This window comes from Ranitomeya variabilis, chromosome 1 (genome assembly GCF_051348905.1).
Source record: "Ranitomeya variabilis isolate aRanVar5 chromosome 1, aRanVar5.hap1, whole genome shotgun sequence".
NCBI classification, from domain to species: domain Eukaryota; kingdom Metazoa; phylum Chordata; class Amphibia; order Anura; family Dendrobatidae; genus Ranitomeya; species Ranitomeya variabilis.
Window position 1 is genome coordinate 607,190,067 of NC_135232.1, and position 13,322 is coordinate 607,203,388.

General features: G+C 42.6%; 1 protein-coding gene across 1 annotated transcript; it reads right to left on the reverse strand.

Annotated features, from left to right (window-relative positions):
* Positions 1-4,521: 4,521 nt before the first annotated feature.
* LOC143770458 (Fc receptor-like protein 2) lies at positions 4,522-11,606 on the reverse strand. The gene is made up of 4 exons (XM_077260099.1): positions 11,356-11,606; positions 7,285-7,554; positions 6,927-7,204; positions 4,522-4,827 (listed from the first exon to the last, which is right to left on the reverse strand). Exons 1-3 carry the CDS (start codon positions 11,594-11,596, stop codon positions 6,960-6,962), a joined length of 756 nt encoding a protein of 251 aa, XP_077116214.1. The 5' UTR covers positions 11,597-11,606; the 3' UTR covers positions 4,522-4,827; positions 6,927-6,959.
* Positions 11,607-13,322: the final 1,716 nt, after the last annotated feature.

Consider the following 13,322-nt stretch of genomic DNA (forward strand, 5'->3'; position numbering starts at 1 on the left):
GCACTGACACATAACACATTCAAGAAAAAGAAAAACATGAAGTAAGAAAAACAACCAACAACTGAGAGCTTCCCTCCCCACATTACAGCAAGTATATAACTTTACACACTATCGCCATCTGCTGTCTGGTTAGTATAAAGTCCTCCTTTCACTTATAATAAGTCCTAATCTGTTGCATATGCCAACAGTTATAGCTCTCCACAGGTAGAGCTTGCTCCCCAGGGCAGTTAGTGATGTGGATGGCAATGTTACGGGCGACAGGTGGAGGTGCAGAGTGGGTGATGCTGGAAAGAAATAGGACACAGCTTGTTGCAGTTCTCACAGTTCAGGTTCCCCAGCCGGGGTGCTGTGTTCTCCAGGTATGAAGTTCAGGAAACTCTCCAGCAAGTCGAGCACCTGTCCAGAACTCCTCTTATATGTATGCCTCTCCTGGCCGTCTTTATGTGCTGGCTTTCACCTCTCCTGCCCTGCGCTTGCCACCCAGTTTCCCAAGTCAGTGAACGCGGGTCTTGTCGGGCGACGTACTCTCTGTCCCCTGGACCCTCTGTGTTCTCCTTTTCGGCGAGTAGGTGCAAATGTGGCTGCTGCACCTGCAATCACAGCAGCCTCCAGATTGTTAGCTGGAGCCTGAAGTTCTCCCACTAATTCAGGGGCCGGTCCCCTACTGAGGCCTGGTCCCTCCACTTCTGGATATGGGTCCCATGGGTAGCCTCTGCACTTCCCATGTCCCTGGAACTCCTTCTTTCTGGGAGCTTCCTCTCCTCCCTTTGAATTCTATTGCTCTTTTTCTGTCTGCCAGGAGATGCAGACCTGTACATCTGTCCAGCTCCACTCCCTTTCTTCTTCACCTCCTCACACTCCTTCCCGCCTGATTAGCTCCTCCCCTTTTTACCACCTTCTCCACCCACTCCCCAACACCCCTTCCTATTTAGACTGGGATGAGGCCTTCCTCCCTAAGGGTTTACCCAGATGCCCTGTCTAAACTGGCGTCTGTTGGATGCGAGTGTTAGAGTTCTGTACAATGTTCCTTCCTTACCAGGGCGCCACACTTTCCTGTCACACACTATCTGTACTCTTTCTTCAGTGTTTTATGGCTTTCTCTCCCTATCTCTACGCTAACCTGTGAGCAGTGGCAACCTTTGGGTATTCTGATTCACCACAAAATGTCTGCTGCATTCCTTGTCTCTGCTTTTATAAAGGCTAGTCTCTCCTTATTAACATTTTCTCTTTATCTCAATGGCTAAGCTGTGATGTCCTTTCACTTTCTAGATAGCATTCCATGCTTAGGGTACTGTCACACAAAACGATTTACCAACGATCACGACCAGCGATACGACCTGGCCGTGATCGTTGGTAAGTGATTGTGTGGTCGCTGGGGAGCTGTCATGCAGTCAGCTCTCCAGCGACCAACGATGCCGAAGTCCCCGGGTAACCAGGGTAAACATCGGGTTACTAAGCGCAGGGCCGCGCTTAATAACCCGATGTTTACCGTGGTTACCAGCGTAAAAGTAAAAAAAAAAAAACAGTACATACTCACATTCCGGTGTCTGTCCACCGGCGTTCTGCTTCTCTCCACTGTGTCTGCGCCAGCCGGAAAGCACAGCGGTGACGTCACCGCTGTGCTCGCTTTCCGGCCGGCCGGCGCTCACAGTGCAGAGAAGCAGAACGCCGGGGGACAGACACCGGAATGTGAGTATGTACTGTTTGTTTTTTTTTACTTTTACGCTGGTAACCACGGTAAACATCGAGTTACTAAGCGCGGCCCTGCACTTAGTAACCCGATGTTTACCCTGGTTACAAGCGAACGCATCGCTGGATCGCTGTCACACACAACGATCCAGCGATGACAGCGGGAGATCCAGCGACGAAAGAAAGTTCCAAACGATCTGCTACGATGTATGATTCTCAGCAGGATCCCTGATCGCTGCTGCGTGTCAGACACAGCGATATCGTATGGATATCGCTGGAACGTCACAGATCGTACCGTCGTAGTGATCAAAGTGCCAATGTGTGACAGTACCCCTATGCTTTTATACTGGCTGTGATTGTCCCTCCTGATGGACTGTGACAGCTGCAAAGCACCGTGGGAAAGTTTGCCTGACCTTGTTTGGAGAGCCTTTTCTGGCTGATGCAATCTAGTAAAAGTAAAAAATGTTGATTGCCATTTTAGGTAATTTTTGCAAAAATAATTTTGTTTGGATTCACCGAGTTAAAAAAAATTCTTAAAAATTCAAGACAGATTTTATTTGCATTGAATTTGCTCATCTCTCAGGTTTTAAAATTCACCAAAGTGGCATACACTCTTTATAATTTTTACCATATTTTTAGACTGTCTGATTTTGCACCCAAAAAAATTATACTAAAAATTTGCACAAAAATGTTGTCTCATTTTACGATTTGGCAGTTTAAATGAGTAGTAGAGGAAGAACTACTAATACGTTCATGACTCAGCCTTCTAGTATGTTCATTTAAGTCCAAAAATATATTAGATAAAAAAAATAATAATATTTTCCAGACTTTGCAAACTGGAACTCAAACTCTGGGGTATTAGAGGAAGAAACCCTAATAGTGAGCCATAGGCATCAACACTTTTGGGGAATTTTCTAAACCTAGATACTATTCGTCACTGCATGTTAATTTCACCGTTATGCACTCACAAAGGATAAGGAGCAACTTTCCAACTGCTATGGCACCCAGTGAACCTGAGTTATGAAGAGTCCTGGCTGAGTAGTGAAGTGTTCGATCATTTGCACTATTGCTCCTCATTTAATGGGAGATTGCCAGATGAATGACTTGGAAGTGCTCATGATTGACCTACGGTTCACTGGGAGAACCAGCGATTGGAAAGTTATCCCCTATCAAACTTGAATATATCCCTTGTCTAAAAAACTTCAAGTCATAGACAAAACAAGACAAAGACAAAACAAGACATAGCTCTCAAATCAAATTTGAACAGAAAAGTTTCAAGCATGTTAAATTTATAGAGCATTTCTAACTTAAAAGTGTTGTAAGTATCATGCAGTTGTAATTTACTCACCAAGCCCTCTGATATTCAATACTGAAACGAGAAGACCAAAGAAGTACGAGAGTGTCCTTCCATCCATTATCTCACTCACATACTTGTATTTTAGGTTTCTTAAATATTTCCTTCTGTCTTATTTCTCCACCCAGATCTTAGTGCAGAAGTTGTATTCCTCCAGTAGTCAGAAATTTAACTGTATCACAATAACTTCTTAGTATTATGACTGTAGCCAGGAAGGTCATGGCACAGTGACATTTTTTATGACGTCAGTTTCCTGGCTGTTTCGTAAATAAAAAAATGGTATAAAACAACTAACTTCCCAATTTTTTATAGCAGAAGTAAAAGAAGAAGTGAAGGTTCATTCAAAAAACCTTTGTGAGTACTTTATTGGTACCCTGTAAAAATGCTGCCACTGACATGAATCATGATGATGCCTTCAAATTTTTACTACGAGGTTGACCAAATAACTCTGAGCTGGTGATTGCATCCATAGTCTACATGTATACCTCTAATGATAAGGATATGTTATGAAACTTCAAATCCCTGACCTAAAACTAGAATTAGTATCTAAAGCTATGCATGCAGCTACCATGAAGGGGAGCCCTAATCATACTTTTTAGACAACAATGGTGCTAAAATATGGAGAATTACTTTAGGTACTTAAAGTAGTCGTTCATACTTAGCAAATCAATTTTAATAATTGCATACAAAAAGTTGTGCCACTTGCAATAATAACAAACAATTGTAAAAATGATTTCTAACACTCTGTACACACTGAAGAAAGCAAGGCCACCCTGATGCAAATATTTCATATTGTGTTTATCTAATAGAAGTGTGATTTTCTGAACAAAATATTCCTTATATAATATATGTGAATTTTTAAAAATATGGCCTGTAGTTTTCATGAAAACTACCCAATGACATTTACTTAAGTATTTGACTTACAAGCCAATCACGTCTAGATTTCACATTGCTATGAAGTTTTTTTTAAAAATTTTTCATTAATTCTTTCTTAAATCATTTTCTACTTTTAGGTTATTTCTAAATGGACTTTCACACTGCTTTCATGATGAAACAAGAAAGTTGTTTCAAGTTTTCCTTTTTAATTTGTTGGAGAAAGCGGGCACGCACAGCAAAATCAATGTTGCAATGCTATCTAGTCAGACAGTAGGATCGTTCAGACACATATCATAGCATTGATACTTTATTGACAGTTGTCTGTCAGTACCACTGTATTTTACTCTCTCGCAATGTGAGGTTGAGACCCAAACCTTGTTATTAATTGTGCACACATTTGTAACCATAGGAAATATATTTGGGAGATACAAGTAGTGGCAGAAGTCTAGGATTCCAAATACCGTTGCCAACAAAAGTGTTGTAATACTGCACCTTCACCCACTGCCATTACATTTATGACTACTGAATTAAATGAGACTTCAGAGAGTTGGGATAATATTAATTTTATTCACAATATAAAGTCAAATTGAAAAAATGTCAAAGTAAGGAAACTCTGCTGCCCTGACATCTATTGGCCTCTGCCTTGGAGACATCCGGATCCAAACCAGAAGTTTTGTAATAGTATATAGCAACTGATGACTGGCGACTTTGTGAGGTTAGATGGAGATTTGCAGCAATCCTGTAGGCGTGATTGATAAAACGATCATTAACTCCATGGACATCATCCTGTCATTCGGCATCACGTGAAGCTACATGTTGTGCTTCTTTGTGATAGAGGAGAACACAGGCGGCAGCCATTAACGTCAGTCCAGACAGAACCAGTCTCATTATATTCTGGTTGGTGTAGTCTGACAGAGGGAGATCAAGAGAAAAGAGGAATTATAAGTGGTAGTCATAGTCTGCTCTGCTTTATATGGGGGTGGGTATTAGTCATTGACTCAAGCTAGTAGATCTTCACCCTAAGGGCTTGTTTCCACTTGCGAGAAACAAGTCCGTGTCTCGTATCTGGAAACCAAGCTGTGGCGCCAGCACACCAGAGCGGAGCGTGCGGCCGCATAGCAACACATGGAGCTGCACGCTCCGCTCCAAAGTGCCGGCGCCAGAGCTTGGTTTCCACATGCGAGACACGGACGTGTTTCTCGCAAGTGGAAACAAGCCCTTAGGCAGGGGTCACACTTGCGAGTTCAATGCGAGAAACTTGCGCGAGTCTCTCAGATCAATATCCAGCACTGCCGCCAGCACTCAGGGCTGGAATGTGCGGCTGCATGTATTTCTATGCAGTCACACGCTCTGGTCCCGAGTGCCAGTGGCAGTGCCCGAGACTTGATGCGAGAGACTCGCGCGAGTTTCTCGCATTGAACTTGCAAGTGTGACCCTGGCCTTAATGTAACAATCAGACTTATAGAAGACCCATCACTCAATATAAATATGTTATATTTAAACTGGTGTAAAAGCCGCTGTTCTCCTGAATCCGGCGATGTTTTTATTTTGTTTCTGCGCCTCTCCATTCCTGAGATATGGCCTCCTCTTCTCTGAATCTAAATGTGGTGTTTTTAGCCAAGTGTGCGTGGTCCTCAAAAACGCACCCACAGAGAACAGCTGAGGGCCACTCCTACTCATCTAAAAATACTAGATTTACCTACAGAGAAGAAAGGTCCACATTTCAGGAACAGAGCGATGAAGGAACAAAAGAAAAACATCGCCGGATTCAGGAAAACAGTGTTTTTTACATACATACTTATGGTCCTCTTTAAACGGAGTGTCACCTTTAAATGCCATGTAAGAAAAATCTGAGATCATAGTAAGGGTGTCATTCCTCAACCCAACACTTCCCCTAAATACATGAGCACCATGTAATACTTTTTTGCCATGTTAAATATTTAGTTCCAGGCTTCTCTGTAGGTTGTAGATGATTGGGTAAGAAGAGGGACCGGACCGGGGGTACCTCTCTTGCGTCGGGTCCTGAACTGTCGGGGCTGTCTCCTCTGGGGAAAGCTTAAGAACCTGGACCGACCTTTGCACTTGACAGCAGGGGGCGTGACTAAGCTAAAAAGGTCAGAGCACGCTGAAGCAGTCAGTCCTGGTGGGAACAAGCAGAGCACAGAAGGGAACAGTTGGTGCTCCTTCCTCTGAGCACTGTAATAGCGCAGGCCCACGCGATAGACTCCCTGCGACCAGATACAGAGACTGTGATGAGAAACGTGCCATGCACCCGGTGGCTCCTCCAGCTGAAGGTGCTAAATGCTTCGGGCCAGTAAGTCCAGCACGCGTGCCACCTAGGAAGGACCGGGTGACTCATCGGGAACTGTGCCTCATCTCTCTCGCTTATTTCTGTCAGGCTAAGTTAATCTCCGACGGAGTTGGAGATTGTACTTCATACCGCACAACGAACCCTGGACCCAGGACCCCATCCAAGACGAGAAGGACCCACCATCACCGCCGGAAACCGGATCACCAATGCCTTCAGGACGACACTGGACTCATCACGCGCTAACTGCATTGACACCACCGTTTGAGCCTAAGACTCTACAGTCAGGAAGCTGCCGGACCGATAAGTTAACCCTTAAAGAACTGCTTCATTACTTGTTGTTGTTTAACTCACCCTGCACATCATTTGTGTTTATATCACCTGCTATACTCCTGTTTACCACTTCCTCTCCCTGCCTGGAGTAACCTCCTATTCAAGTAAAATATAGTTAACCCTTGCTCTGCCTCCTGTCCGTTACTGCATCCCACAACTAGCTCACAATTGCTCAGAGTTTTAACTGTGAGATTTCTGGTATCAAGCTAGTTTTTGGTGACCTAGTCTTATAAAAGGGGTTGTCTTATGTGCAGTTTCCCTTTAATAACCTGATCATATTGTAAATGACTTTTATTATTATTGAAATGATCAGATTCATCTAGTCTGGGGAGATATCTTGCACTATATACCCCTGTAATGGCTCACCTTGTATATGGACATATAAGACTTTGCTGATTTTCATTGTAAGACCAGACACCGTCGCCACGCACAGGTGTAATTCCCAGAATCTTCCAGCCGAGCGGACTGAATGGTATATGTGCCCAATGATCTCAGTTGCTGTACCTTCTGTCCATTTCTATAGAAGGTAATCTGTAGTTCTTTACCGCATCTGAGAGGGTTCAGTCTGGTGACAGACGTTATGGTCAGTTCATGCCATAATATTCTATGCAGGGGCACCTTAATCTCTGGAAAGGAGAACAGTTCTAGAAGATGAAATATCAAATGAGATATAAGTGAAAAATTCAGAATATTTTGAAGACGAGACAGACCAAGCTTCAGTCACCTTGTACATGGACATATGACACATCACTCATCTTCCTTATCGTGGGAGTCATGACCTCGCACGTGTAATTCCCAGGATCCTCCGACTGAACGGATGGGACCCGGTATGTGTCAGAAGAGCTGAATTCCTGCACTTTCTGTCCTTCTCTGTAAAAGGCAAATTTAATTTCTTTACCGTCTCTGAGAGGATTTAGCCTCTTGACACAGGTCAGGTCATCATCTTCTACTATGCTGTATGGGGGTGGTTTTAATTTTGGATGTGAGAAAAGCTCTAAAAAATAAAAGCGTTATTATAGTCTATGTGATATATAGACCAGAAACTATCTATCTCTAAGGTTGGACTTAGTAATTTTTTACCCTTGCCCCATTACTTGTCCCTTTCCTTGTATACGTGGTTCGGATTTGTGACATCAGGGTAGGTTAAAGGGTGAGAAGAAAAAGTGATATCTCTCTTATTACTTTAGTATAAGATTTGGGCTCATCAACAAAACTCAAACACACTGCTAATCCACCATCATTTACCCTCAACTACTCAACATTAGTGATGAGCGAATATACTCGTTACTCGAGATTTCTCGAGCATGCTCGGGGGTCCTCCGAGTATTTTTTAGTGCTTGGAGATTTAGCTTTTCTTGCCGCAGCTGAATGATTTAAGGTACCTTCACACTAAACGATATCGCTAGCGATCCGTGACGTTGCAGCGTCCTGGCTAGCGATATCGTTTAGTTTGACACGCAGCAGCGATCAGGATCCTGCTGTGATATCGCTGGTCATTGAATAAAGTTCAGAACTTTATTTGGTCGTCAGACCGGCGTTTATCGTCAGGTTTGACACCAAAAGCAACGATGCCAGCGATGTTTTACGCTGGTAACCAGGGTAAACATCGGGTTACTAAGCGCAGGGCCGCGCTTAGTAACCCGATGTTTACCCTGGTTACCAGCGTAAAAGTAAAAAAAAAAAACAGTACATACTTACCTGCGCGTCCCCTGCCGTCCGCTTCCTGCTCTGACTAAGCGCCGGCCCTAAAGTGAAAGTAAAAGCACAGCGGTGACGTCACCGCTCTGCTGTTAGGGCCGGCGCTCACACAGTGCAGGAAGCGGACGCCGGGGGACGCGCAGGTGAGTATGTACTGTTTGTTTTTTTTACTTTTACGATGGTAACCAGGGTAAACATCGGGTTACTAAGCGCGGCCCTGCGCTTAGCAACCCGATGTTTACCCTGGTTACCCGGGGACCTCGGCATCGTTGGTCGCTGGAGAGCGGTCTGTGTGACAGCTCCCCAGCGACCAAACAACGACGCTGCAGCGATCGGCATCGTTGTCGCTATCGCTGCAGCGTCGCTTAATGTGACGGTACCTTTACATCTATTAGCCAGCATAAGTACATGTGGGGGTTGCCTGGTTGCTCGGAAATCCCCACATGTACTTTTGCTGGCTAACAGATGTAAATCATTCAGCTGCGGCAAGAAAAACTACATCTCCGAGCACTAAAAGATCCTCGGAGGACCCCCCGAGCATGCTCGAGAAATCTCGAGTAACGAGTACTGTATATTCGCTCATCACTACTCAACATCCCTTCCAATGTGCTCCATTTATTGTCATAGGTTCCACATTCCTATGTCCCCCTATCACATTTAGTCTACCCCATGATCAATCACTATTACTCTAGCATATTATCACACAATCACCATTACTCTAGCACGTGATCCAACAATCATCGTTACTCTAGCACATTATCACACAATCACTGTTACTCTAGCACAGGATCAGATCAATCACCGTTACTCTAGCACATGATCACACAATCACCGTTATTCTAACACATGATTACGCAATCACCGTTACTCTAGCACATGATCACAGAATCACCGTTACTTTAGCAGAATATCAAATAATCACCGTTACTCTAACACATGATCACACAATCATCGTTACTCACAATATCACACAATCAACGTTACTCTAACACATGATCACAAAATCTCCGTTACTCTAGCACATGATGACACAATCACCGTTACTCTAGCACATTATCACACAATCACCGTTACTCTAGCACTTGATCACACAATCACAGTTAGGCTGCCATCACACTAGCAGTATTTGGTCAGTGTTTTACAACAGTATTTGTAAGCCAAAACCAGGAGTGGAACAATTCGAGGAAAAGTATAATAGAAACATATGCACCACTTCTGCACATTTATCACCCACTCCTGGTTTTGGCTTACAAATACTGATGTAAAATACTGACCAAATACTGCTAGTATGACGGCAGCCTTACTCTAGCACATGATCACACAATCACCGTTACTCAGGCACATTATCACACAATCACCGTTACTCTAGTACATGATCACACAATCACGTTACTCTAGCACATGATCACACAATCACCGCTGCTCTATAACATGATCACACAATCACTCTTACTCTAGCACATTATCACACAATCACAGTTACACTAACACTTGATCACACAATCACAGTTACATTAGCACTTGATCACACAATCACAGTTACTCTAGCACATGATCACAGAATCACCGTTACGCTAGCACAATATCAAACAATCACCGTTACTCTAAGACATGATCACATAATCATTGTTACTCTAGCACAATATCACACAATCACCGTTACTCTACACATGACGAGGGCCATCAGCCCGAAACACCGTGTCTGCGAATTGAGATACTGATTTGGCTTTTATCCTAAGTCATATTGCACGACTCGTTAGAGGGTTGATTGTGACTTGTAGGATCGCTACTTCCAACAGGTGGCGCTATAGAGTTAAGTCCTCTTTTTCTCAGAAGAGGCAATTTGCATATTTAATTTCCCAGAGAAGCATTGTATGGCAAATAAGCCTCCTTACCTTGACAAGCCAGAGATGGTATGTCACTCTCCATAAGGAGAAACGATACCCCTTAGACCCCACACAATCACCGTTACTCTAACACATGATCACACAATCACCGTTACTCACAATATCACACAATCGCCGTTACTCTGACAAATGATCACAAAATCATCGTTACTCTAACACATGATGACACAATCACAGTTACTCTAGCACATGATCACACAATCACTGTTACTTTTGCACAATATCACACAATCTCCATCACTTAAGCACATGATGACACAATCACCGTTACTCTAGCACCTGATCACACAATCACCGTTACTCTAGCACATGATCACACAATCACTGTTACTCTAGCACATGATCACACAATCACCGTTACTCTAGCACATGATCACACAATCACTGTTACTCTAGCACATGATTACACAATCACTGTTACTCTAGCACATGATCACACAATCACGTTACTCTAGCACATGATCACACAATCACCGCTACTCTAACACATAATCACAGAATCACCGTTACTCTAGCACATTAGCACACAATCACTGTTACTCTAGCACATGATCACACAATCACAGTTGCACTAGCACTTGATCACACATTCACAGTTACACTAGCACTTACTTGATCACACAATCACCGTTACTCTAGCACATGATCACAGCAGAATCACCGTTACTCTAGCACAATATCAAACAATCACCATTACTCTAACACATGATCACACAATCATTGTTACTCTAGCACAATATCACACAATCACCGTTAGTCTAGCACATGATCACACAATCACCGTTACTCTAATACATGATCACACAATCACCGTTACTCACAATAGCACACAATCGCCGTTACTCTAACACATGATCACAAAATTACCATTACTCTAGCACATGATGACACAATCACCGTTACTCTAGCACCTGATCACACAATCACTGTTACTCTAGCACAATATCACACAATCACCGTTACTCTAACAAATGATCACACAATCACTGTTACTCTTGCACAATATCACACAATCACCATCCCTTTAGCACATGATGACACAATCACAGTTACTCTAGCACATGATGACACAATCACTGTTACGCTAGCACATTATCACACAATCGCCATTATTCTAGCACATAATCGCAATAACTCTACACATGGTCACACAGTCACAGATATTCTACCCCATGATCACAGTTACTTACCACTCATAGAGACATAAGTTTCATCGGAGAGCGAATGGAATGTTCCATCATAATCTTGTAGTGTTTTCATACATTTGTATTTCCCATTCACCGCTCCCTCGACCTTATCAATATGTAGTTGTGAGTCGCTTTCCGAGGTCTTTATCTCCTTGTTATCCTTGTAGAATATTGTGCTTACGACTTTATATTCAGATCGACTGTGACATCTTAGAGTCAAGGAGTCTCCTTCGAGAATTTCCATTGGCCTCTGCAGGATGAGGGCAGCTGATGTAGAAGCATTAAATTAGAGATATATTCTTTAATTAGGCAATATATTCTGACTAGTATGTGAACTCACCATTAATCACATTCAGTCTGGCAGGATAACTGATGTCACTTATGTTGGTGTAACATTGGTAGTCCCTTCTCTCCATGAAGCAGACTGGATAGTAAAGTTCTGCTGCTGAGCGTGTGCTGGTTTTTCATCTATATATCAGTAATACATTTGTCCTGTCTGGTCATCTGAGACCACATCACAGGATATAGTAACGGCGTCACCAGACAATATGTTTCTCCAGTTGGGTTTGAAGGTGACCACAGGCCTGAGCGCAGCTTCTACAAACAAAGAACAGACTATCTATGCAAAAAAAAGTTGTCTATTCTTCGCATCCCATCAGAGAAGTCCAATACTGATACCATTATTACTTTCCAAAAAGTACCTGAAAGGTTTAGATTATTAGTAATATTTCTAATTTTCACTTGTAAATTAGAATTTTTTGTGAAATTAGAAATCCCATGTGATTGGCCTTTAGTGTTTTAGCTAATAGTTCTGAAGGCCAAGGTCAAATATATTTTTTAAATAACCCTTTGAGATAGGAAGATGTAATTAGGGTGAGTAATTTTTCTAATTTTTCTCGTATACAATGAATTAGAGAAAGTAACTATTAGCTCAAGGACTTTGGTGAGAGGAACCAAGAGAAGTCCCATTTTGGGTCCCATCACATACTCTGAGAAATATACAAGAATAATTGAAGGATACTCACTTGTAACATGGATGTAAGATTCATGTGACAATGTATGGAGAGATCCATCATCATCTTCTATCACTTTAGTACATCGGTATTTCCCAGTCACATCTCCATCTACTTTCTTGAGATGTAACTCGGAGCCAATTGTTGAGGTCTGAATCTCTTCATCTTCCTTATAAAATGTTGTGTTTATGACCTTACATCCAAAGCGAATGTGACATTTGAGATTCAAGGGGCGTCCTTCATAAATGGAAACAGGTCTCTGCAGGATGAGTGTAGCTAATAAAAAAAATAATGCCATAGATCAGTCCAGTAACGTAAATTGGGTTATGAGGTGGAGACATGTGGAGCTCACCTTGACTAACGTAAAAGCCTGATGGGATGGCTGATGTCACTTGTACTGGTATGACACTGGTAGTTCCCTTTATCTGTCCATGAGGCTGATTGGATAGTTACTGTACATTCTTTTGGCTGATTCCCATTAATTCATTCTCTTTGTACCAGTAATAGGTCTGGTCCTCCGGGGTCACATTACATGTTAGGGTCACCGTGTCTCCAGATAATATATTTTCCCAGTTGGGTGTGAAGGTCACCACTGGTCTCACAGCAGCTCCTATCACTTAAAAGTAATATCATTAAGCAATTTTCAGGGGAGCAACACCCACATGTTATAAAGAAAAAATCACCTGGGCAATCAATGATCAGCACTGAAAAATAGGAAACATTCACCATAAATGAGAATATATTGACAAGGTTATGACAAAGACATAATACAATTATGAAAGGCATTCACTTACTAGAATCAACTATTAAGATGCCATAGAGAGGGTCTTCCATTCAGGAGTCCCACATTTCCTTGGTAGCAGCTATTTGGTTTAGGAAGTTCTAACCATAGCCAGCCATAGTGGAAGCTGTGTACGCTCCGACATGGTCACCTGACCACTGAGTCTACATAGACAT

What these genes read in the sequence shown, in the direction of transcription:
- LOC143770458 (XM_077260099.1), bottom strand. Translation starts at nt 11,596, where the DNA reads ATGGAAATTCTCGAAGGAGACTCCTTGACTCTAAGATGTCACAGTCGA. An exon ending in AACTTATGTCTCTATGAGTG is followed by an intron (nt 7,555 to 11,355) that starts GTAAGTAACTGT and finishes TTTATTTTTTAG; the next exon opens with AGCTTTTCTCACATCCAAAA. An exon ending in GTCATATGTCCATGTACAAG is followed by an intron (nt 7,205 to 7,284) that starts GTGACTGAAGCT and finishes TTCATCTTCTAG; the next exon opens with AACTGTTCTCCTTTCCAGAG.